General features: G+C 44.7%; 1 protein-coding gene across 1 annotated transcript in view; it reads right to left on the reverse strand.

Moving 5' to 3' along the window:
- The window catches only part of WTIP (WT1 interacting protein), a 71,774-nt gene that overhangs the window by 25,975 nt on the left and 20,472 nt on the right, over positions 1–25,327 (reverse strand). Inside the window, exon 2 of the mRNA XM_009567939.2 lies at positions 22,132–22,233. Coding sequence (XP_009566234.2) covers positions 22,132–22,233 — 102 coding nt within the window. The remainder of the gene's footprint in view (positions 1–22,131; positions 22,234–25,327) is intronic.

Raw genomic sequence — 25,327 nt, forward strand, 5'->3', positions numbered from 1 at the left:
GAGCTTTCGCAGACTGGGAAGGAGCAGGAAGCCTACGACCCAAATCAAACAAGACAAATCGGATGTTTTGGAATGGTTCTCAATGATGCTTATGTTATCAGGTGTTTGGCAGCCGACTGCCCTGCGACATGAAACCACTCACCACACCCCAGCACAGCAAAGCTGTGAGTCTCCAACTCAGCCCCTGCACAACTCGGGAGCCCTTGCTCACTGCCCACACCCTGCTCTGCCAAACATGGGTGGCCACCCCGCCGTCACACAGCCCATGTGGTACGCGTGGCTCTGCTTTACACAGCACTCAGAGAGGAGCACCTTTCAAAACTGAAGAAATAACAGCATTTTCCCCATTTTACAGCTATAAAAACCAAGCCACCTATCAGTGAACTGACTTGCCTAAACTCATAAAGCAGGGAAGCAGCTTGCGCATGTGATAATTACTATTATTAGCAATAATTAATAAGATTGACAGACGTTTTGCCTTAGAAGGATTTCATCTGGGGATCATAAAATAAATAATTATTTAATAAACAAGAAACAGCAAGTTATCACACAAAAAGTCACGGCTATATTTTAAAATGGCAAAACCACATTCCAGTCACCCACCAGAGCTGTTTGCTAAATGACAGCACGGAACACGATCAAACACCAAACTCTGTGAGTACTTAGGCATAACGTGAAAGCTCTAATGAGGAGGAAAGTGCTGGGACTTGCAGCCGGGGAGAGGTAAAGCCCAAGGAGATGAGGTGTTGGTACCTCTCAGCCCAGGGTGCATCACCCTGAGGTCCAGGTACCTGCTGTGAGCCCGACGTACAGCATGAGGTGGTTTCACCTCTCAAGGTCCTGGTGTAACTTGGGGGCCTGCACAGCAGCAGTCTGTTCTGTGCAGCCAAAACGTCAATCAGGCAGAGATTACAAGTTGAAAGCCCCTAAGGTCCCTATGTCCAGCTGAGCCAAGCGCCTGGCCAGCTTGCCAGGGTAACGCCATCCTGCCCACTGCGCACACAACCTGCTGCTTGGCTTCCCTCTGAATGACTAAGTACAGCCCAGCCAGGTTACTATTTGCTTTAATAATATTGAAACAAAAAAACGTCAAGAGCTTCTAACAAAACTTGATGCAACTTGCTGATAGCTCGTTACAATAAAAATAAGCAGTTCTAATGAGCAGCCTAGCGCGGAGTTCACAAGTACAGGGTTTCACTTTCCTCCTCCTGCTGGATACCCACCTTGGCACATCCTCCTCGTCAGACCAGTTTTCAACCACAGCGCGGAAGAGGCTCTTTTTCACACCAGGCCAGCAGAGCAGCAGGCTGGGAGGACTGTGGGTCGGGGCAGAAGCTGCCCAGCCTGCAGCCCATATGCAGGCATGGAACACCAGACTTTATAGGGAGGCTCTAAGTGCTCTCCACCACCTTATTTTACTGTAAAAAATTAAGATTAAACCCTCACGGTGACAACAAATGCTGTTGCAAATAACTTTTGCATTGCTTGACTGACACACATTTGAGGGGTAGCGAGCACCGGGATAAGGGGGTTCCACCATCTCAGGTGAGAGGCAGAGACCTCCAAGCGCTCCAGCAAACAGCGCCGAACTTCATGGAGATAATCAAGCAGTTAGTGAAATGCAAACTAGAAATTGCTCTGTCCCAAGGAACAATCACAACTGATGTTTGCAGCCGCCACGACAAACATCCAAAAGAACGCAGGCTTTTAGAACTTTACAAGAATATATAAAATCAGAATCAGCCCTAGGTTTTTAACATCAGTTTTCACACTCAATCAGTTTATGGGTCTCTGGTATTTAAATGTGTCTGGCAACTACTTCCTACACAATAATTCTCCCCTATGTGTTGCAAACTAGAAGGAAGGAATGGGAGAGCTGTTGCTTTAGCAAAGGACTCAGCTCAAAGGTTTGGCTTGCAAAAGGAAAAAGGACCCAAGGTTGACACAGGCTATCCACAGCTATTCTCCCCAGTCTTTATACCACTTCCCTGGGTGGTGAAAACACACTGGCCAGGGAGCCAAAATAGAGTGAAACTTTTCCCAATGCTTTTTCAAAGGCTGCTTCTGGCTCTCAAGGAACAAAACGTGAATCGGGCCAGATTTTACAGTCTTCAGGAGGTGATCTAAAAGAGCACTGAAAATGTCCTGTCCCTCCCCACTCACACAGAAAGCATTTTCAAAGCCCTCCCTGCTGCTGCTGGCACTGGGGTATTTGCTTATAGGGATGCGAGTTTATCAAATTGCAGCCTTCAGTGGTAGATCTCCGGACTCACATGGGATGATGCAACCGTGTTAGGGGCTACCACCCCCCCTCGCCTTTGTGAGACAAGAGATAGCGATGTCTCGCTGTCACAGCATGGTTATTAGACCTAATTACTGTTTGAAACGTGCTTTGAAGTTGGGAAGTGCCAAGCATTATTATAATATTTTAAGTACTTTGATGATTAAAAACATGCAACCGTTGGGTAATAATCATGATTTACTAGTATTGTAGCGCAAGCAAGTTCATGTGAGAAGCCTGCATTGTCTCAGTGCCTGATGCTACTTAAACCTCGCAGCTCTCCTCTGACATAATGTGAATGCTGCAGCCCCAGCCTCGCCTCCCAGATAACGCCTGGTGTGTCCGAGACTGCTGAAAAAGAAAATACACCAGCGTACCTCCTGACCCTCAGCAGCGCCATCCTCGTGACAGATGTGCCTCTTCTCATAACTTCATGCAGGAAAGTTTTAGCGTTAGAGGGAGCAACGTGCGAGATGACTAATAAACGTACACCATCCGCAGCCTTAAACCAAGCTCTGGCACAGACACTGCACGCAGCTTTTCTGGCCCTGCAAGGTGCAAACTGCCCTGTGTGCTCTCTAAACATGCATTTTAATGCGTACGAGTGTTTTAACGTGTTCAACTGGGATCAAAATAACTCGAAGGCTGAAGGGCAAATGAAGCATCCAGAATACAAACTGTTCTCTGCAAACGCCCAGGTGGGACAACTATGATTTCTGAAAACTGGGAGCTAAACTTTAAGTTGCCAGATGATTCCCAGAGCCGAAACTTCAGGAGTTACATCCAGTTTCACAAACATGGAATAAGTAACTGAAAATATTATGTAATAACAATGCATCTCTGCTACCCCCTCTACCCAGCTGTCTCAAGAGAAAGCCGATGAAGAGTTTCACCCAGGAGATCTGTTTTCTTTTGCTCGGTAGAGGAGGTGTGCCTGCCCAGGAATTAAAGATGTGCCAAAAGAACATAAAAGCTTCCAATACTCGTTCTTTACTTGTTTCCGCTTCTTTCCTCACTCATGAGTTTGGGCCCGCAGTTCCCCATCCCTCCCTCTGGCTTACAGAGATGTTCTTCACACGGGGCTTCTGCCACTCCTGGGGAGCACCCAGGCTGCTCCAGCCCCTCGATAACTCGTAATTAATTTCTTAACTGGGGGCCAGGTGAGCACAGCCCCTTCCCTAGGGATCTTGCCTTGGGATCGTGCCTTGGGCTGCAGGAAGGGGTGACGGAGGGGACCCCCACTGCAGCCTCTGCGGAAGCCTCCATCCTCCCCAGCTCAATGGAGAAAGGAGGGGCAGATCTAGGCTTTCAGGGGGGTTAAGATAGAAAAAACCCAACCGATGCCAAATGCCTCTGAATAGCAGATACTGCCTGTTGGCAGAAGCCACTGTTCACAGCCTCCAGCCGTTTGAAATCCGAAACACTAAAAAGTGGCTACTGTGGATGTGCTGTATTCTTCTTTTCAAAGCAATCTGGCACACAGTTTTGCTCCCCTGTTTCAGGACCCAATCCTGCATTCCTTTCACGCTCAGACTCCCATTGACTTTAAGGAATGCAGGATTGGATCCTAAATGTGTGCTTTCCTCACACAATAGCTCCTCATGGTTACGATCTATTGAGAAAGGCACACTTTAAAAACCATTTGGAATTGCAGGCTCATCCACCGGGCCAGAATGCCTGCAAAGATCTCCCATTATTTCAGGAAAGCCCTTGGTGTGTGAATTACAAACGCATTTTCCCGGATCCGAGCTGCAGGCACAGCTTAGCTTGAGATGCATCAAAATATTTTGAGCACTGGCCTGATAGCTCATAAATAAACCCAGTAATTTTAGTTTTGGGGAAAAAAAGCTAAATTCCAAGGGGGGGAGAAAAAAAAAAAGCCACCAAAGCAAACATATAAAGCAGCTGAATCTTTCAGATGGTTTTTGTCAAAGCCTCTAAAGACCTGCACGGCTAAGACAAAACAGCGCCTTGCCCTGCTATTTTTGAGGATGCTGTATATTGAGTTACGAGGCTATTACGATGCAAATCTCAAATGTACAAGCTTTTTCCTTGGCCATAAACACAAAACAGTATACATTGTCCTTTCAGAAGAAAAGGTTTGCTGCTAAAATAGCAGAAGCCCTACGTAAATAACCAACATTCTTTCTGCCTGAGGTCACTGACTTGGCCTATTCAATTCCGGGCTAGTCTGGGATTTGACAATCTAAGCAGGGGAGAGGCCCTTTCCTTTTTTTCAAAAGAATGCTGGGATTTTATTTGAAATTTAAACTCTTGCAAACAAAAGGTGGCATCGTATGCTTGAGGCCTATGAAGGTGGAGTACAGGATGTGCATTGTTTTCTCCCTTTACTTGGATTCTTTCAGGGAAGAGCATTCAGAGTTTGTGAACAAATTCTAACCCAAATATTATCATCAGGTAGGCAGACGTGCCGAGATATGAACGAACACTTTTAAGAAGTTAGGATTTCCTTTTTGAAAATATCGATGTGAGGAAAGCATAAAAATGGTTTAAAATTAAAATTTAAATTATCGTTTAAAATAAATTATTTTTTAAATCTTAATTGAAAATTCCTCCGTAGTTTAAGTTCCAACACTAACTCATCTTTGTACACTAAAAAAAGAGCATTTCAGTGCAAATTCACTACGGCTGCAAAGTCAGCATTTATTCTCCTTCCTCACCTCAAGTCTATCTGTCCCGGAGAGGCAGATGGCAGTGAACTATTTTTCCTCTCCGTTACCGTTGCTCTTGCTCGGGCTCTCACAGAAGTATGCTCTTTGGATAATACCATCATCACATCCATCCCTGGGCTGCGGTCCAGGCTCTGCACAGCCTGGTGCCACCTCTCCGGCACAGGAGCCGTGTGCCAGCTCCTGCCCACGGACGTGCCAGTACCACAGACCTCCCATCACCGAGGGCTGCGCTGAGCTGGGTTTGCAGCTGGTGTAAGCGGGGACGGCATCACTGAATCGCCAAGATTTATACAACCTGTAGACCTGCCCCAAGGTACGATCTTTGCCAGAAAAGTCTGTCTTTGCTACGCGCTCGCTAACGTGTGGTAAAACCCAGATGAAAACAAGGCGGTTTATCATTTTGACATGTTTGTAGCCCAAGGTAAACTCTAGACTCTCCTCTGCAGTTTACCTTGACGTGTCATGATGTCAAAATAAAAAACTTCATTATCTTCCCTAGGATTTTGCCCCGTGTCATCCATCGCATTGAAGGCAACGCCTTTCTACCCAGCAAGCACGCCTTCGCTGCTGAAGCCCCTCGCCTTTCTGTACCGAGGCAGGTAACGTGCTGCGCTCTGACCGCTCTGCGAGAGGACGCGGAGGGTACATTCCTGCCCCAGCCTGGCTGCACGGCTTCAGCTGTCAGTCTCCAGCAGGATTATGCAGATAGATAGCTAATGCCTTTTGTTACCTTGCTGGAAAACGCCACCTTTCTTGGCAGGGCATCCATAATCTCTGTGCCATGTTTACTCCCGTGTGGAATTCTCTCTTCCCTTCTCTCCCCTCCTACTCTTCCGTCAGGTTATTTAACCAAAAAGTTACTTAAATGCTGCTGGACAAGAAGATCTCTGACCTCTGGTACTCGGGCAAAGCGTTCCTGAGCAGACTGTATTATAAACTTAGCAGATACTTTCAAGCTTCCATATAATTTGGAGAAGTTAAAATTGGCAGATGTTTCCTTTCTCTCCCACTTAGGTATTTATTCTATCCTATACCACCCATCATTTTCAGGGGTAAGGCATAAATTATTTCCATGGAGCTTCAACAGAAGAACTTATGTTGAAAAGGAGTTTGTAAAAACACAAGACAAGCATGTATTTAAAACCAGAAATACAGAAGCCTGCATTGGCCTAATAGCTATTTTAGGCCTATATATTAACAAATATCTTAAAATATATTTCTTAATAAGCTAGCAAGTAGACGCACTAACACGGAAACATAAAATCAAACTCCAAATGTACTTCAATTAAGATCATTTTTTTCAGGGCTGGGCTTACAAATGCAAAGAAAAGGTGAAAAACAAGGGCAAAGCAACACAGACCAATAGGGAAGAACCACGAGAGGCCTTCCCACCACTCAGCAAGCTGGGAGGGAAGGGGGTACGGCTTTTCCCCCAAGGCAGTTTCCACTGTGGGAAGCTTTCGTGGTTCTGTCGCTGATCCCACTTGTTATCAGCAAAGAACTCCACTTTTCCAGCCGTTGCCTGTAATCCAGGATTTAAGAGTACTTGGCTTATCACACTATACCAGGGTCCTAGTGCCATTCCATTCTATGGCAAAATAAATCCAACACCTACTCCAGCTCAAGTCTCCCTGGCTCTGCGGGATGCAACCCTCCCGAGCCTTGCTGGCTGCTACCCACGCCACGTGGTGGGCGGTTTGCATTCAAGCTCCAGTACGAACCACCATAATGGCAGCAACAAGGATCCATCCAGTGCAGTGTCCTGTCTCCAGCTCTGGCCAAAAGCAGAAGTGCAACGGGAAACAGCATCAGAAACAGGGCTCACACAGGCTGATGTGTTCCCAAGAATAACCTCTCAGCTTCCAGCAGCCAGCACTTAAGCCTTCCTGCACCGCGGGTTGCATCATAACTATTATGTTTAATAGCCTCGCTGGACCAATCCTTCTTTAATTTGTCTAATTCCTCCATGAGATCATTTATTCTTTTGGCCTCTGCGCTGTCCCTATGGCAGCGAGCTCCACAATTTCATTATGCATTCTATGAAGTGTTCCCTTCTGCTTGTTTTAAACCTCTGCTGATCTCCAGCTTCTGTTGCATCAAAGAATGAAGCAGCCTCTACGGTCACCACTACCAGACTAGAGAAGAGCTTTGTAAGTCAAAGCCTGAAACTTCAGTCTTGAACTGCACTTGGAGATGAAAGGGATGCCGATCACAGGCACAACTGGTATTATTTTTATCTAGCAGCTTTCTGAGCTCAGGTCCTCATTGAACAACACAGAAGTGGACACTCGGTGTCCCCAATTCAAAGTGCACACTCTGTGCATGAGACATGACCAAGCCACCAAGTTCTGTATTGCCTGAAGTTAATAAGCAACTATAAAAACGAAATGTTTGGTCCCTACAACCATCTGGACATTCAGAGCAGGGCGAGAACCCACCAGACATTCCACCTGACAAACTTAACTAACAGAAATTAGGTGAACTGAGGGCACTGCAGACCCCTTACCATTGCTACCAGGTTCTTTCTTGCAAGTCATTATTCTCTTCAAGTTCAACCTCAACTAAAAATCACAGCATATAGCCTGTCTGTGAGGCAGGCAATCAGAAATCTGATCAAGAGCTGGACCAGAAAGTCAGATTGCTGAATGCCATCTCTGCATGGAGTGAGCTGCAGCATCACCTTTTAACACCTTATACATCAACATATGGTGAATAAAGGAGTGGACGCAGCCCAATCCTGTGGCAACATGCAAGAAAGCCTCAAGGGAGATGAGCAATTTCCCTACGCCATCTTCTGCATTGTCTCAGAAAAACAAGAATGGATCTGCACAGGAGTAGTTTACTTTCTTCTTCCCAGTAGCATCAGATGCGTCAGCACCTCAGTGTGAGCAGCATCGAAGGGCACTGCTGGTGAACCTGAACCCACCGGCAATGCTTGATTTGAGTCACATCCTGAAAGTGTTTAGCAGCCAACGCCAATGGCATCCATGTGTTTGTGAAATCAAGTTCACAGTGCTCAAATTCTCATTATCCTGCGATAAACCTTTACAATAAAGTGAGATTGTTGAGATCCACAGTGCCTAGCGATGGCATCTTTAGTAACAGCTATACCTTTTGCCTTCATGTGATAATAGAAGAATGTATTGCGGAATGGTCCTTGGGACCAGAAGTGCTTAGAAAGGTTAGTACATAGTGTGTGTGTGTGGGAAAATCTAAATATCCTCAGCATGGCAAAGTATTAAAACAATCTGCTAGTTTTGAAGCACAGCCTTTGGGTTTAGATAATTTAGTACTGAGTTTGGAAGAACTGCACAGACACAACTCTTTTACACTGGTGAACAATCATACTGATGTTAAAAACGTTACTTCAGATTTATACTGCGTAACTTTGGACAAAACCTTGCTAGGACCATAGATATGTGTTTTAGACAATATTCCACTGTACTTTGCTGTAAATAAATTTGAAAATTGTCGCTGTACTAAATTACTGAAATGAACTGGGGCTTCCTCAACCAATCTGAAATAGAATCAGAAACCATCCCTCCAAGGCAGCTTGTCTTTGATGTTTTGTGGTGGACTGACCACAGCTTCCTGCACCAGGTCACAGTAGAGCTAAAACCACAAGCAGCTTCCAAGACGGAGAGCTGAATGGGTAGGACTCCCGATAGTACACTCGCTTCTTTTAGCACTCAGGTACAATAAGGATATTGTTCCTTTAATGCTTAGGTTTCCATTTAAGAAGTATGTGAGATTTCAGCCAATTCTCCCCAACGATTAGTTCAGGATGAATGTACTTAACTCAGGATTCAGCTGGAAAAAGCCCAAGTAGATGCAATCAATTTTCCACTACTAAATCCGCTTCCTTCCTCTCTTCCCTACACAGCATGAGACATCAGCTCACCACTACAGCCAGTGGCGACTAAGACAATGAAAACCTCTGCGCTCAGCCATGCTCATATCACACTTGTTATTTCTTCTTTTGATTGTCCCTGATTTTCTGTTTTCACATACCCCGCTCACCAGCCCAACGTTTGGGCTGGGCAGAAACGCAGCTATACGGCAAACCACAAGCCCCCACATGCACTGGCCGCCGTACACCCCGAAGTTAATCATTCAAAACTGTACAAAATCAGCTGCAGAACTTCACCGATAGAGGACGGCTTTCCCCTTTGCACATATTTAACTGGAATCTTCCCAAAGTTTCAACGTGCAGGTACTGTATTGTCCAAATCTGCCAGCAACTGTACTGTGCCATCTCTGCACGTAACACATCAACCATCACCATCTAAACACCACGGTACTTGTGAGATATTAGCCACAGGCCACTTTACTTGAACCAGCCTCACGCAGCACTGCCTGAAAAGGAACAGTCATAACAACAGGGATGATTTGCTACTACGGTTTAACCAGGGTAATAAAAAAATAACATCTGTTCAAAAACACGGCTTAGAAAACACGAACTCTGGCTCTCACCTAGGTGCCTTCTTAAGAGTTTAAGTGGACAATTTCCACCCTCATTTCCCCAAGCATATACATTCTCCCTTGTTAAATAACTTGTGGAAACAGCCAAACAAGTCCTGGCGGCTGTTACTCTTCAAGATTTCTTCCTCTAGAATAGTGGTCTCCAAGCGGTTTTGATCGTGCTCCTCTATCAGTAAAAAATGTTTGAGCATGCACCCTCAATACATGTATGTATATTTATTTATTTATAAATCACATACATCTGCTACTGGAGCACTTTCTTCCTGCACCCCAAGGGATCATCCTGAGCACTCTCTGGGGCACATGCACCTCACTTTGGAGACCGCTGCACCCAAGACCACTGGATTGTTAATACTGATTCAGCAAATTCTTTCCATAGGTCTGAATTTACATGCTGTGGTTCCTAAGGTTGGTAATCCACTGACTCACTCAATTAAGTTATAATTTCCAGGAAAAATTTTGCAGGGAACACAGTTGGAAAAGCAGCAGTGAGGAGTGCCCAGGCAGCCAGCTGAGTTAAGCGTCTGAGGTTCCACGACTGTATCCAATTTAACATTACAACATCCCACACTTGTCTTTAAAACACACTGATAGACAACCACTGAGACACAGCAGTCAGTAATCAAAAGTGATTCCTAAACCCGTTTCTGCTTTTAAATATGCATTAAATTGGCTGCCTTTCACTCTGCACGGGTACAGCTAAAAGAGCTAGTGGGTACTAGGGGTCACACTCCGTGCGTGCACGCTGGTACCGAATCACCTACACCAGTCGCGCCAGCTGGGCTGTCCGGAGCCAGCAGCCACTGCTGATTTTATTTCTTCTTACAGGACATACTTCAGAAGTTTCTCTTCTCCACTCTTTTGCCTATTCTTTGCCGAGCTCATAATTCACTTTTATTACTACTATTCCAACGCAGCGCAAGTTCACAGGAGTGTGGCAAACAGAGTCACAGCCTGGTGGTTTTAGGCAAGAAAAATCACCTTGGGGGCTGAGGGAGAGAAGGAGAAAAAAAGCAGCCTAAAGAGGCACCCTGAGCAAGCAGCACTGCTGGAAGCACAGCCCCTGCCAGGGGAAGGGAGGGCAGCATGGAAGAGAGGAGGTGGGAGCCCTGTTCTGAATCCAGGCTGGGATAGCGCTAGGGACGGACCAGCTGAGTCTCAGGAGAGAAGCAACAACAGCAGGTAGGGAGGTGAGGACAAGGTTACGTGGGGCCCTGAACAGGAAAGAGAAGGAATACAGGGGTTTTTTTGCATCTGTAAAGGTAGCTTGTGAGGAAAGAAAGGAGCAGGACAGTGCACAAAGCAGCGAGGGAATGGCTCACCAAACACTCAGTGACTCGGTGCCACCTGCACTCCATTGGATGAATGAGCAGAGGAAAGAGAAGGTACCTGTAGGACCTGAAACCTGTTTTTGCAAGCCTGCCCCTAACACCACGAGGCAGCAAGCACTCAAAAGGGACTTCAGGAACAACTTCACAAGGCCTTGGTAACCTCACAAAGAACTGACTTCACCACTGGGTTTGAACTCCATCTCAGAGGCTATGACTCTGTCAACAGCCTCCCCTGAACCCTCCTGTTCCAAAACACTCCTCCCAAACTGCACAGAAACGCTTGCAAAACCTATCAGCAGAAGATGCGTTGAGTCAGCACATACCGTCTCAAGTAGACTTCCACGTCCGTCTAGTCACATCATACACAAAACAAAACCTAACTGCAAACACACGAACTACATCTTTACCTGTTACTTGGCTTTGTGGGACGTGGCACAGAGAATGGAATGCTCTTTGCCATTTCAGCTTGCAGGGTGGTGGTTGCATCACGAAGGAACAGCAGCGTTCCCTGTGAAACGCTAAAGCACCTGAGCCTCCAACACCTCAAAACGATGGTAGGAATTTATTCTGGTCCAAGACTACAGGACATGGACCTGTTCCTCAAGTACTAAATGTCCATCAGAAGAAGAGCGAGAGGACCAAGCATCCAGCAAACACTCAAAGCCATTTCCCTAGGAACCCCTCTTCATGCCTTTCATGCCCTGAGCCTGCAGAGACACTCATGGCAGGCAAGGAACACAGAACTACACCCAAAGTTATTACAATCCTGCTTTCTCCACCACTTAAGGAATATAATTCTCATTAATTTGCATGTTGAGCCAGAAGAGCTGGTGAGCTCTTATGAGGGTGGATCATCAAGAGAAAGCGACTATTTAAGGGGCAGCACAGGGTGCGCATGTATCTGGCACCAGCCCAGCCAGACTGCTTTAACCCTCCACAGACCAGCACGGATTTGCAGACACGCACCGGCACTACAGCGTATCACATTCTCTCTGCTGGCTGTCAAAGCGCCCTGCCTGTGCTCAATCAGATACCGGTCCTGCAAACTGCCAAGTGGAGTCAATAATCCTATAACTGGAGGAGTACGGAACACAGACTGGATGTTGGCCATCAGGGAGGCCACGGTGGGGATTTACTTCAGGTTTGTTTTTAGAAAGTATTTACTGTACCCAAATCAAGACTCTGAGATCAAATATGCAAGCACAAAGACTTCCTATTTTTGTTAGTTCAGTGGAGGGCACCTACTTACAGGTTTCACGCCGGTAAAAGAGTAAAACCACAAAACAATTCCTTACTATTGCTGGCACAGTGTTCATAGCTAATGATATATTGCAAAATCACCTGCTTTTTATACAAGTTCGGGGAACAGGCTCACCTAGGACAACCCCACCGTTAACGTGGGTGTGACGGGAGCACGCTCCTGCCACCCAGCTAAGAGTTCGTGCTGCACTCCACGAATTCAAGAATACTTTGACACTAACTGAAAGGGGATTTGTCCATGAGTGATGATAGTCTGAGAAGTCCCAGTAGAAGTTCTGGTCAAAGGCAGGATTTTCAGGAAATGAGATATTTATTGGAAGAGGGAAATAAAACGCTTTCTGGCCAAGATCAAATTTAGTGACTTTCTTCCTGTGCTGTTCTTTGAGGGAAAGAGGCAGAGAAGGGTGGTTGGGAACAAGAACTCTTCCCTACCTGGGTTAAAACCAAGCTAAAATTTCCCGAGAAGTCCAGAGATAGGAGGAGAACACTCACTGGTGGTAAATAACTCCAGAAAGTGACCTGTAGAAGTCTATTTACCAGAACTAAGCTGCTCCTTCTGTAACAGTAAGTTTATAAGCAAGCAAAACATTCAGCTGATGTCAAATAGCAGGGGTCACCCAAGCACTTTCCTTGATGCCCAAGGACAGGCGCTGCAGCTACAACTGGCCAGTCCCCCCCAGTCCTGCCAGTTAAATGAGGAAAAATTTATAGCTGTTTATGTAGGCTTCCTGCCAAGCCTGTTTCTGTGATAAGCTTCTCTGGTGCATTTGTGTCTCACATCCGATTTAGAGTCCTCTGAATACTGGAGACAGCATTCCTTGGATACTTAAAATAAATTAAAAACACAACGTTGGGCTTGGACAGAGGAATGGGAACGTTATTCACGTGGCCCAGGCACTCTGGGCTCTGGGGAGTGGTGCTGGGAAAGTAGCCTTTTTACAATCTTACATTTGCCCGTGTGTTTCACTATATATAATCCTCAAAATGGTCCTCTGTAAACTGTGAATATGCATTATTTGAGCAAGTTATTATTATCATCGGTAGCAGGCTGCAGCAGCTGGACGGCTCAGCTGCCAGATCTGCAAGTGCTTCCTCCAACAAATGCATCTATTTGTGCTAGAACAATTATTTAATAATTTACTGAGCTTCCCGCTTCTCCAGTACTTCTAACTTCCAATTTCCAAATGATTTTAAACATATTAATGAAATTGGTACAATATCACCCACGTGAGGTAGGCGAGAACTACCTCCATGTGGGCAAAGCCAGGCAGGCTGAGCGATCTGCCCGAGACAACACGGAAACTCATGGCAAGCGGAGTAAACCCCTGTCCTCCAACTTTCCCTCACAGCCACCAACCTACCAATCCTCTTGGCTAAGAATTTTCTCTCTGTCATCTGTCAATACCCTCTACCAGAAGACAGTCTCAAAGACAGAATGTGAACATTTGCTGCCACTGTTTATTTTATAAACGTGAAGACAAACTTTACCAAAAGAAGATCTTTTATTTCATTTACTACATGGTAAGATTCTTACATGAAACTGCTTTCTTAGACCCACAAGCAGTAAAAGCATCCTTAAGGTGAAGGGTGGCAATGGAAGCCTTTGCTCTGTAAAATTAATTTCTAAGATAAAACCCAGGCTGCTTTCTGGTGAGAAACATCAGTGAAACATCAGCTCGTGTTGTAACGAGCAACAAACTAGAATAAAGGATGAGTTAGTAACCTAGTCTGGATAGGAGGCGGGGATGAGGGGACAGCAAGAAGTCCAAGACTGGAGACAGCACGAGAATCGGTAAGAGGAATCAGAACGGAAAACTATTCCGTCATGGAAAGTTTGGAAAGGGAGCTTTACTGGTGAGTGACAGACTGAAGCTTCCACGGCTGCAAAGCGGTATAATCTTGTCTCCTTGGGAAGGGGATGACGAGCTGCCAGCAATCTGGAGTCTTTAAAGCCTGGGAACTCGGGGATCCAGGAAAAGCCTAAGATACCCATAAGTCAAAACAAAAGATGACCAGGGTACAGTATGATTTCAAACAGTGCTAAGCTCGCTATCTCCTGGAGAAAAAGGTACTGAAAGTGCAGTTAAAATCTTTACTAAAGGAACCCATTGTGCTCAGTTGAAATTAAGAATAAAAAATGCCCCTACAGAAATAAAGTCTGAATTCCTCAGCAGTAGAACAGGCACATACCAGAGCAAACACAGGCAGAAACAAGGGAGAAAAGAAAACTGGGGGAGATGGAAAACCGGCCTTCCCCCTTCATAGAAGATGCAGAGACAAAAACTGAAGTTCAGTCCTTCAGCACAGCAGGAAAACCCTCAGGTAATGGTGGCCCACAGACCATGTCTTGGGTCACTCCAGAGCAATGAAGGTGGGATGGGTGCATCCAAAGGTAGGACAAAGGAAAGACGGAGAGTCAGTCAAAGGATAAGGAGCATGGCCAAGTGGCACATTTTTAGAGGGGACGCTAAGCAGAAGAGTATGGACATGTTTCTGCACAAGGACCAAATTCACTGAGACAGGCACTGGAAAAGAAATCACTGGTCGTGGGAGGAAGAACCGATTTACTGAGTACTGAGGCGACAAAGGACAAAACTGATTAACAAGCTCGTGTGGAGATAGAGTTGATTTATCATTGAAGAAGTGACGATGATCTACATTAAATCATAAATTCTTTCAGAGATCTATGGCATTCTTGGGCATAGTTTTCAGACAAATGAAGGATCAAGGACATCACCAAAGCATTGACTAAGCACTTTGCAAAATATAGAGCAACAAATTATAGCAGAAATGTACATCATTAAAATTGCAGGAAGCCAACTTATATTTATCATTATCATCACTTTTTTCCCTTCCACCTGTTTTTCCCCTTTGTTTTTAGGTAATACTTAATTACAAAACTGGAAATAGGAAACAGAAACATCTGTTGATAATGTCAGTGCCTTTGCCTGCGCTCTGCTCTGGATTATCTGGATTTCTTCCCCTTTGAGAGATGAACTCAACAGCAGCCCAAGGGAATCTCTTCTCTTGGAGAAACTGAGATGCATTCCAAGAAAACATTTTAAACAGGCGGAGGGGAAAAAGAGAGGAAAGAGAGTAGAAGGGAAAGCTTAAAAAACACACAAGAGAGGTGTGTTTCAGACTAAGACAATCAAGACTTGTAGATAATAGATGCTGATAAGGAGACAGGGAAATTTGAGCAAATCTTGTTACAGTAAACAATAGGTGGCATTACCAACACGCAAAACTATGCAAGGAAGCGATTAAGTTCTCTGTGGTTTTTACAGACTAAAAGAGGCAGAAACCTTGTTAATTACACTATATTTTTTGTACTTGATGTTTTCCAACCCCTGAAAGGGTCACAAGTGCTATCAGTGATTGGTTCCACATTATGGATACAAAAATATTGTGGGAGGAATAAATCCATGGTCAGTCAACACAGAGAAGTTTCCATCATTAGTTGCCAGGCAACCCCCACCAATTAAAACAACCATCAAAAGCCATGCATTTCATGCTGGAATAATTAATAGCAGAACGCAATTACTACCTTATACGGAGACCGAGAAACTACCAGCCAACTATTGATCGCATGCCCTCCGATAATCAGAAATGGGGAATGGAAATGTTTTCTGTTTCTCTGTCGGCAAGCTACCAATCAACACCACCCTTCCATGGGTCAGCCTTCACATCTACACCACCAGCTGCTAAAGAAGCCCTCAGAGAAGAGCAATACTCTGTATTAAGACCTCCTATATCAAAAAAAAAAAAAGCCTCTTAGGCATATGCATCTTCAAGCATCCGAGATGCGCCCTTGGAAGAAAGGCCCAGGACTGGGTCAATCAGATCAGCCACCCTTAAACAACAGGTTTTCTCCTAGAGTTGAACCAACTTGACTTAAAGTAGTCACAGAAGTTAAACCCTTCAAGACATAATAAGATCTAGCAGTATCGCTGTGGAAAGGACACAATCAATGGACTGGTGTGTTTATCTGAAGTCAAGCACACAGACAGCTCCCTGCGTGGGCAACAGAGCAACACAGAGAAACTACTAAATGCCTCCTAAAGGATAAAGCCGACTAAATACATTGTAAAGACAGGAGAGTTTCTTGTGTCTGTCCCATCTTAAATGTTTCTGATTAACCTTTTTCTCAACCCTTTTTTTTCTTTTAAAGCCTGGAATATCATCAGACTAACGACGAATCAAGATAAAGGAACATTTTTCTACCAATCGGTACCCGAAGGTACTTGGTTTTTTACACGGGCTGGTGTCCAAGTTTGACTTTTAATTACCAGAAGACAAGATTACATTCCTTTGCCGAGACTCATTCATGGTTTGGAGTCTTGCGCAAGGTGAACCAGAACTGTCTGAAGCCAGCTGTCATATCTCTACCATTTGACTGCCTCTTTTTAAAGCACGCACCTCCCTTTCCGTGAGCTTTGCGTTAATGGCTTCGTCTGGGACTGCAGCTGCAGACATACCTGAAATAGCTTTTAAGTATCTGTCTTGGTAGGTGTTAAAATGGAAAGCACAGGGCTAAGCACAGGCTGTAACTTATCCCAAAGGCACGGAATGACTCAGGCAAATTCTGCACTCCTGCAGCAGCCCTGAGAGTTATCTCAATTTCACATCCACGCAAACCGCAGTCTTAGCAGCGCATACAGCAAATCCTTCAGCCTTTTTCCTAACCGAACTCACACCTCTCCGAAGTGCTTGGCTTTTCCTGTGAATCACACCTCAAAGGAACTGCCCCACACGCAGTGCACCAGGACCTACTGCTGGCTCCAGTTATGGCTTGGAAACCACCAAACATTCAGGTGCCCGTGAATTCAATCCAAACACAGGGTCTGAGTCAGGGATGAGTAACAATCGCAGTTATGCAAGTTGAGGGCACCCAGCTCTCACACTCCAGGCGATGGGGGTCGAGGAGGAATGTTCCCACATGCACAGCACTGAATCACCCGCCGCCTTGTTTTCCCCTGAGCACTAGGTATTAGCCAACGGCTCTGGCAAGACGACAGACCAAAAATCCCAATATTCCAGTCTGTTCTGGTCCAACAGTACGTGGTTAGAATATGGCAGGGAAAAGTGTGCAAGGACATTAGCTGCCCGGCAGACTTTCACTGCACAGCAATGTTCCCCTCGCAGCAGTACTCATTAGCTCCTCTCCCTTAAATGTTCTCATTGTGCTTCCCTGGTGCTTGGAATGGTTGCATAAAGCGGTGGCAGTCAGATGACCAAGATGCTTAACCAGCACCTGAGTCACCTAAAAGTCAGCCACAAGGCCCTGAAGAGTTAAACACCACTGACACACACACACACGTATCTGTATCAATGTGATTACCACCTCTAACACGGGTGAACAAACAGTGTGGAGCTCACAGATTTCACACTGAATTTTGTTTTATTCTATGTGAAAATCACATTCACAGAGAATTTAATTTAAGGCTACAAAGCCAGTACTGGCAGTGTATAATTTGGACGCAGTGACTTGTGCCAAACTTATAAATATTCCGTGGGGACAGAACAAATATGAATCGAAAATGAACCTTCCACTGGGAATTTGGGTATTTTCAAGACTCACCAACTGCTGACAGACATACACTGATGGGACACGGACACAACTCCCTTAAGAGGTTCTGTGCCTTACTACCACCAAGAGCAAACAACTCTTCAACCCGGGGCAGCAAATATGCAAAAAACCAAAAAAAATAGTTTCAGTGTCACAGGAACTTCTTCCTACAAGCCAAGACACAAGGAACCTCCTATGAATAGACATCTACGTACAGTAGCACTGAGCAGCCTCGGTCAGAATGGAGCTGTTGTCTCCAAGACCTAATACGAGTGAAAAGGCAGGCTGCGTCCACAACCATGAACTAATTCCCCTTTCCCAGCAGTTAGAGGGCATAGGCTAATTGAGAACTGCTCTTCACACCTTCAGGGCAACGATACTTTCTGCTGTGATTGTTCCACGTGGGCCTTTTAAAACGGCAGTGCTGTCAGCTGTCACTGTGATCCTTCTGTTCGAGGGTTGTAGCAATGAGCCTGTGAAGTCTGGACAAAGGCTGGTGCTGAGGCAGCCACCACAGTGCCAGTAACCAACTCATCTGTGATATCTTTACCAGCTGTCCCTTAAACTGCTGGAGGAAAACCCCACAAGTGCTCCAGCCCGATCAGCAGCCACCAGGTAAGAAATGAGCTGCATAGCTTTGGGATTATACAGTTTGCTCTGGGCTTTTGATCGATCTTGTGGTGATCTCCGGTACCTTAAAACCAGTGGCAAAAGTGCAAATTAAAGACGAATGGCATCCTCAAACGTTTGCCTTTGTGTAAGAGAGAATGCGTTCCTGGTTTTTCGGGTGAAATATGTTTCAGCTTTGAGAGTAACTGAGCCTTCAAGCCCTCAGCTCTGCCAAGCGCATTCCTTGCCCATCTCCCACGCCCTCAGAGTAACAATTAACAAACTGATATTCCTCATTGTAAAGATTTATCTTACTGCAGTTTCTACAATCACTGCCACTGGATTAAAACTCTCATGCTGAAAAGATGATGTGGATGGCATTATGATCTGCAGACTGGAGGCACCCGATGAGTTGTCTTCCGCAACAACTATCAAACAGAGCCCATTAATTCCTGCACTTACAGCACAAGCAATCTGGCATTATTGTCATTATTCTTCAAGAAATCCTGTCATGCTCTGAAATATTACCAAGAGGAATTAGATGATGAACTTTTCAGGCAGATATTTTTCATCTTTTGTCTTCCGTGAGCAAAATTTGCAGCTGAACTCCTGCCAAAACTAAAATTTTACACTGAACAGAAGGGACAGTGTGTGCTGTTGCCTGAATTCATCTCCGTTATTTAAGATTCAGCAAAGCACGCTTACATATGAATAATATAACATATTTAAGCACATCTTGGTGTTTTGCTGAACCAAGGTCTAAAAGAGTTTTCGTTGGTGTTAGGGCTGAGAGGATTTCACAGAATAAGAGAATGTCCCAAGCTGAAAGGGATCAACAAGGATCATCAAGTCCTGCCTGCGCACAGGACAACCCCAACATCCGCATCGTGTTTCCGAGCGCATTGTCCTAACAACACTTATTCGATATTGTCAGGCTTGGCACAGTGACTGCTTCCGTGAGAGCTGTTCCAGTGCTTCTGTAGCCTCTGGGTGAAGAGCCTCTTCCCAATGTACAACCTAACCCTCTCCTGGAGGATCTTCCTGCCATTCCCTCAGCATTCCTTCTCTTTGCAGCGGGTAGAGAATCAGGCCTTCATGTTCCTTTGGCAACAACATTTACACCACTTCTTTATAGATAAATGCTCAAACAAAGCAATAGCACAAAGAGATTTTGGGAACAAAAATACCAGAAACGCTGTAACCTGATGAAACCTGGTACCTAACTGCAAATCTGAAAGCTCCTTGGTTCCCAGCAAGGGATCAAAGCCAAGTTGACGAAAGGGAACACAGATTTTGATTTCCTACTTGAATCGTACAGTTTCATGCTCCAGAAAAGACCTCTCGTGTTTGCCTCTAGTAAATATAAGACCATTTTCTAATGCTGTTTTATAGTAGAAGTATTTATGAGCTCCAGTCTCCTCCATCATTTCCGATACCCAAAATACACTGGGCTTTCACAATTAGCTTTTCTCCAGCTTTTAATCATCTGTGTAAATCCTTTCAGACCCTCTCCAGTTTTTCCATATCTCTTTAATGGTGTGCACCAAACTAGAGCACAGAATTGTCATCTGGGTCCCACCAACTTCACACTGATGATAAAATCAACTCCCTGTTCATAAACTGCAGTACTATGAGAAGTTTGTGTCTGGTTGCTTGTACAACGTCCTGTCAGGCTTTCCAGGAGCACATGCTAGGATGCAATTCCTATAGATGGGACCTGGATATCTGAGAGATGGTAGAACCTCACCCCCCGAAATGTTCAAGGTTGGGTTGGAAAGGAGTCTGAACAGCCTGGTCTGGTTGAAGTTGTCGCTGCTCAGTGCGGGGGGTTGGACTGGATGGGCTTTAAAAGATCCTTCCAACTCAAACCATTCCATGGCACTGGAACAGGTTGCCAAGGGAAGTTTTGGATGCCTCATCCCTGGAGGTCTACAAGGCCTGGTTCAATGGGGCCTTGGGCAGCCTGATCTAGTGGGATGCCCCTGCCCATAGCACGGGGTTGAACTAGATAATCTTTAAGGTCCCTTCCAACACTAACTATTCTATGACTCTATGATAGTATTAAGTCCCCACACATTGCTCTTTTGATGGGCTTGTATCAGAGGTTGCAGATAGAAGGAAATCCAATCCCTTCGTGCTTGCAAAACAACTTAGTGGACAAGGACCTTCCAGCCCACAAGCAGCACAGCAAGAAGCTTGGAAGATAACCTGGAACACTGCTTCCTCGTGCATGTGCATGACTCACTGAAACCTGCATGAATCACAAAATTCCACCGGCACTGTGGGGTGAGGCAAAACCACGCTTCAAAGAGACATGTCTCAAGTTGCCCTCTGGTAGACGTACACTGGCCACACACACCTCACTAGGACAGTCAGAAAAGCTTGTCGTGCCTTTGAATAATTAAGCTGGGTTTATATTTTGCTGTTAAAATACATTCCTCAGCCCTTATACATTCTTCTGAGGAACGGATCTGCGTACAGATCCCTGTGGTAACAAACATGTATCCTGACTACTTAAAAAACCCCCCACGCCTGACCCAGAGAGGAAGCTAGAATTCACCCATGCAATTAGGTTAGGTTAATGTTGGCGATGAGTGGATAGATATTATCCGATATCATATTTTGTAATCCTCTGCTAAGCAGGATGCTGTTCACATCAGGAGCCAACAAAACAGCTACTCGTTCACTGTCAGACAAGCAAAGTTGAGAGTGATCCCTGAAGGTCTGAGAGGAGTTTATTCCTGGTAGTGGCTCAGAGTCATTTATAAAGGTCACTAAATTCTACGTTTGGGTTGTATGTTTCTTTAAACCAATATTTATCTGTACACATCTCAGGAGAAAAGACAACACTTCTCCTTTCACAAGTGAACTTTACAAAGGTCTTTTCATTATTGACTTCTTTGGTCCGGCGCCAATAACCTTTCACTCTTTTTCTAATCCTTAATTAATCCTTTTTATAAACAATTTATGCTCGGCATATTCTGCTCAGAGTAAATCTTTTGCTGCATACATGTGTCGCAACAAGATCTTCAACAGCCAGCCAAATATTGTCATATATTACAAACATAAATAAATGTGTGGGTATATTAAGAAAAATTACCTGACTCCTGAAAATCGAGCTCTCATGCTTCCCTTGAGCTGTGTGGAAATTTGTGAGCTCTTAGCAGTTACAGACAAGGCAGTGAGAAAGTTTCCAACTTAAGCTCACAGTGCTTAAGGCAAACCCTTCCGAAAGCGCTGCCCTGAATTTCCGAAGTCCCATTTCCCCTGGCAGTCATGATTTCTCCAGATCACACACACAAGGCATCGCTTTCATATAAAGACACACCCCTAAAAACTCCCAGGAACAGCAAGCAGGAGACAGTGATTTACCTGCAAGTTCTCCTCTACAAAAATAAACTATCATAATAGTTCAAGGTGTTTCAGCACGCAGTTTCTATTTGATCTGATCACATTCAAGCATAAAAGAAGGATTTTTCGAGCATTATGTATATACAGAAATGACAAATATACACGCACCACTGGAGTTACATTTGTAGCCTGAAAATGAGGTAAAATATGGTTTTGTCTGCTAAAGTTTTCCTGTAAAAATGATAAATGCACATTACAGTTCCATAAACACGAGTGATTTAAAGTACACAGCGCTTTAAACTGTCAGGTTGAAGCCATTCTGTACTTGCAGCCTTTAAAACAACCGAGTACTGCTTTTCTGGGCTGTTGCTTAAGAAAACACCATTGAACACTTACAGATGGCAAATAAAAAAAATCTTTTGAAGCAGGAGTCTTGCATGGGAATTTTGCCTCAGGAGGCAGGCAAGATGAGGTCTTACTCTGTACGCTGGTTGATAAAGGAATAAATATTACAAAAGGAAACCACTTAATAAGGCTACGGTAGGTCTGACTTACCACAAGAGCAGCACGTGAAGCAGTTGGTGTGATAGAGGTTACCCATTGCTTGGCAAGCCTGGCTCGCTCCATAAACACCTTTTCCACATTTTATACAAATACCTGCAAAGCAGAAAGAGAATGGAAGTTAGAATCATCCACAGCTCCTAAAACTAGCCCCATCAGACCCTAAATCAATGAGCTCCTCACCCGGAATAGATGCAAGTAGCCAAGACAGCAACAGGCGGCTTTAGTGAAACAAATACATGGAAATCAACCCAAAGCTGACAGTGAGGGGAAGCCTCTGCTGGTGTTTCAATGCATGGAGACTGAGGCTGGCTAGAGACAGAAATCCAAAGGATGCAGGTGAAGGGAGAGAGGACAGAAAAACTGCACAACCCCTGGAAATAACTGTGCTTGCCCAGGGAATAATTTAGCAAGACCTTCACAACTCGGTGCTCCACCACACTGCATTTGATAACCACTAATAAAACAACAATTCATAGTTCAGTTTCTGTGTTCATAGTTTCAGCAGACTGCTGCAGCGAGGGGAGCAAAGAAGAGCAGTACCCAGCAATACAGCCGAGGCTTCACCCGGGCTCCCGACGAGGACACGGTTGGCAATAACGATGCCCATCAATATCTCTGCCACTCCAAGCTATTCAAGACACATTTTAAACACCACTTCTGAATCTGAACTGTTTCAATTCAATGCAGTGACCTGTACGGGCTGTGTACTGTGATCGGTTTAAACGGGATTCTGTCAAGTTAAAAAAACCATATATTTAAAGAAAAGAATCTTCCTACACTACTAATTCAAAACCGAAATGGAAAGACCACTGGTTTCTTTGTGTTTATACCTTTAACTCCCTCGTTTCCCATTACAAAGAGAGATTAAGCTTTCATTCAACTAGCTCAACACCCTGGTGCAATGCTGCCATTTGGGACCACGAGGAGATTTGTCAAGTGGAAATTCTAAAACCCAATAAATCTATTAATAATAGTCTTTAAAAAAAAATAATCTTAAACCTATGTCAGCATTTCAGTGAAGCAGGAACTATACCTTTAATATTATCAGATACCCATGTCCTCAGCTAAACCTGCAACACAAACTAGCTGCCAGCTAGATCCATCAGCTGATTGCAAACAAAGGTTAAGAAAATGCTGGTCCTTAGACTACCTCGGCTCCAACAGAGGAAATAGGAATTTCAGAATATTTGTTGCCTTATCCAAGGCCATTACATCTATTTATTTATTTGCAACCAAAGGTTATGAAAAAGATCTGCTATTTGCTATGAGTTAATGGTTAACTGCTGATGAAAGACTGTTATTGATTACTGCGGACAGTGTGATCAGAAAAGGCATCCCATCAGGAATTACTCCCAGCAGCAGAGCATCCACAGTTCGCTCTCAGCAGCAGAGTGAGAAGAGAGCCCTTTCTGATCTTCCCAGTTGTCTGCAGCCTTCTTGCCCATCTTTTCACGCCAACCATGTACCTGGGGACTGGCAGCTATTGATGGCCTGTCTATACACTGAGAGATCTACCTTTTCCTATTTACACTCAATATTACTCAGAGGAACATAAATCCACAGTCTGTAACTCTCTGGCATTTTTGTCTATGAGCTCTCATGCACAAATCTACTGCAGCCATGAGCTGTGTTGATAAATGGAGCTATTGCCTCATTGCTTTGCCACTGCTCCACTGAACCATCAGAAGCAAAAGGAGGATTTATTGTGGATGTTAAACTCACACTGGCCTCTCCAGCAAGTGATCTGTTATGAGCAGCTGTCAGTTTGTTAACTCGTTTTCTCTGAGACCAGTCATTAACTCCAGAAACGAATGACAACAGAGACGATTAGCATACTAAAAAAGTGCATGTATAATTCCAAAAGTATATTCTGGAAAACATACATGCAGCTGTGGTGAGAGTATAGCGTGAGCTCATGGCTGCTAGGAAAAGCACTGATTACATGGCTGTTTTCCACCAGTCACAGCCCAGGCTGTAAGCTTGTGAAAGCCTTGACATAACAGCTACATCACTTTTTTCCCCAGATTTAATACTAAAGCTTGTTAAACCGCCTATGAAGAACGTTCTGCTACAGAACAAGCACATCTTGTTTCTTCTTCTCAATTCACTTAACGTGACTTCAGATCAACTGTTTCTGCCTTTATACAATTCCTTGCCCCTTCCAACACCTCCATTCTAAGTAGCCAACTGTGCCTCCAGTTCCTGAATACATCAATTGTTGCATTTCCACTCAGGTCATCAGCTCTCCTACAAATCTGGTGTCTCTCTTTAGCTAGAAAGAGATGCTCTAAGATGCTGCATATACCTAAAGTTTGCATAAAGGTTGGCCGAGTGGTAGCACAGCATGACAGATGTTTGCATCCTCACATAGCATTTCACCAAACGTGAGAGCAGAGACTGGATATAACACACTGCAGATCACAGCAAAAGATAACCAATTAAAAACCAGACAGTAGGAAGAGAAGGAGCTCCCAGGGACTCTCTGCTGGAGTAAGCTACAGCACATTGCCAGTGCTACCCACGTCTTTAACCTCTGGGTAACTCACGCATTAGCAAAATGCTAATATCAGCACCAAGAGAAAATAAGACAGGTATTTCCTGATGTAGTCGACTGTTTTGCTCCAGACTCAAGAGACTGAATACACTGCATTGGAACAAGGAAAGGGATCAGCAACAATCTAAAGAAGATATTTATGTTATATGTGTTTTGTTCAGTCTGCTGTAATGTATGCGTAAGAGTTCCCTGTGGCAGACTACACATTAGAGGAAGTTTAGTTTAGGGCCCATACATCAGATCCCAGGATGCTCTTTTGACCACGCCAGTACAGGCTGGTGCTTCATACAGACTTTACCCGGAACACAGAACTGGGAAAAATGCAATAGGCAAAGGCAAAATGGAGTACATATAATGGCAGATACATAACCACCTTTTGGCCAGGGTTTGTCCTCAGACACGTGTGGAACTCAGCCTGTGCCTAATGCCATCCTCACTTAACCTGAAGTCAAGGGTTTAAGACAAATACAAGAAAAATGGTACCATATGGCCTCTCGACTTTGTGAGTCAGAGGGGGAATCTGGCTACAGCATTCCTTGACAGCACACCACAGCTCAGGGATGAGCTGCAGCTTTATTGCCTTACAGCCACGCCGTATCTCCAGGACAAACTGCTAGACGCTGCCTACAGTAG

The sequence above is a fragment of the Cuculus canorus genome, chromosome 13, assembly GCF_017976375.1.
Source record: "Cuculus canorus isolate bCucCan1 chromosome 13, bCucCan1.pri, whole genome shotgun sequence".
Taxonomy (NCBI): Eukaryota; Metazoa; Chordata; class Aves; order Cuculiformes; family Cuculidae; genus Cuculus; species Cuculus canorus.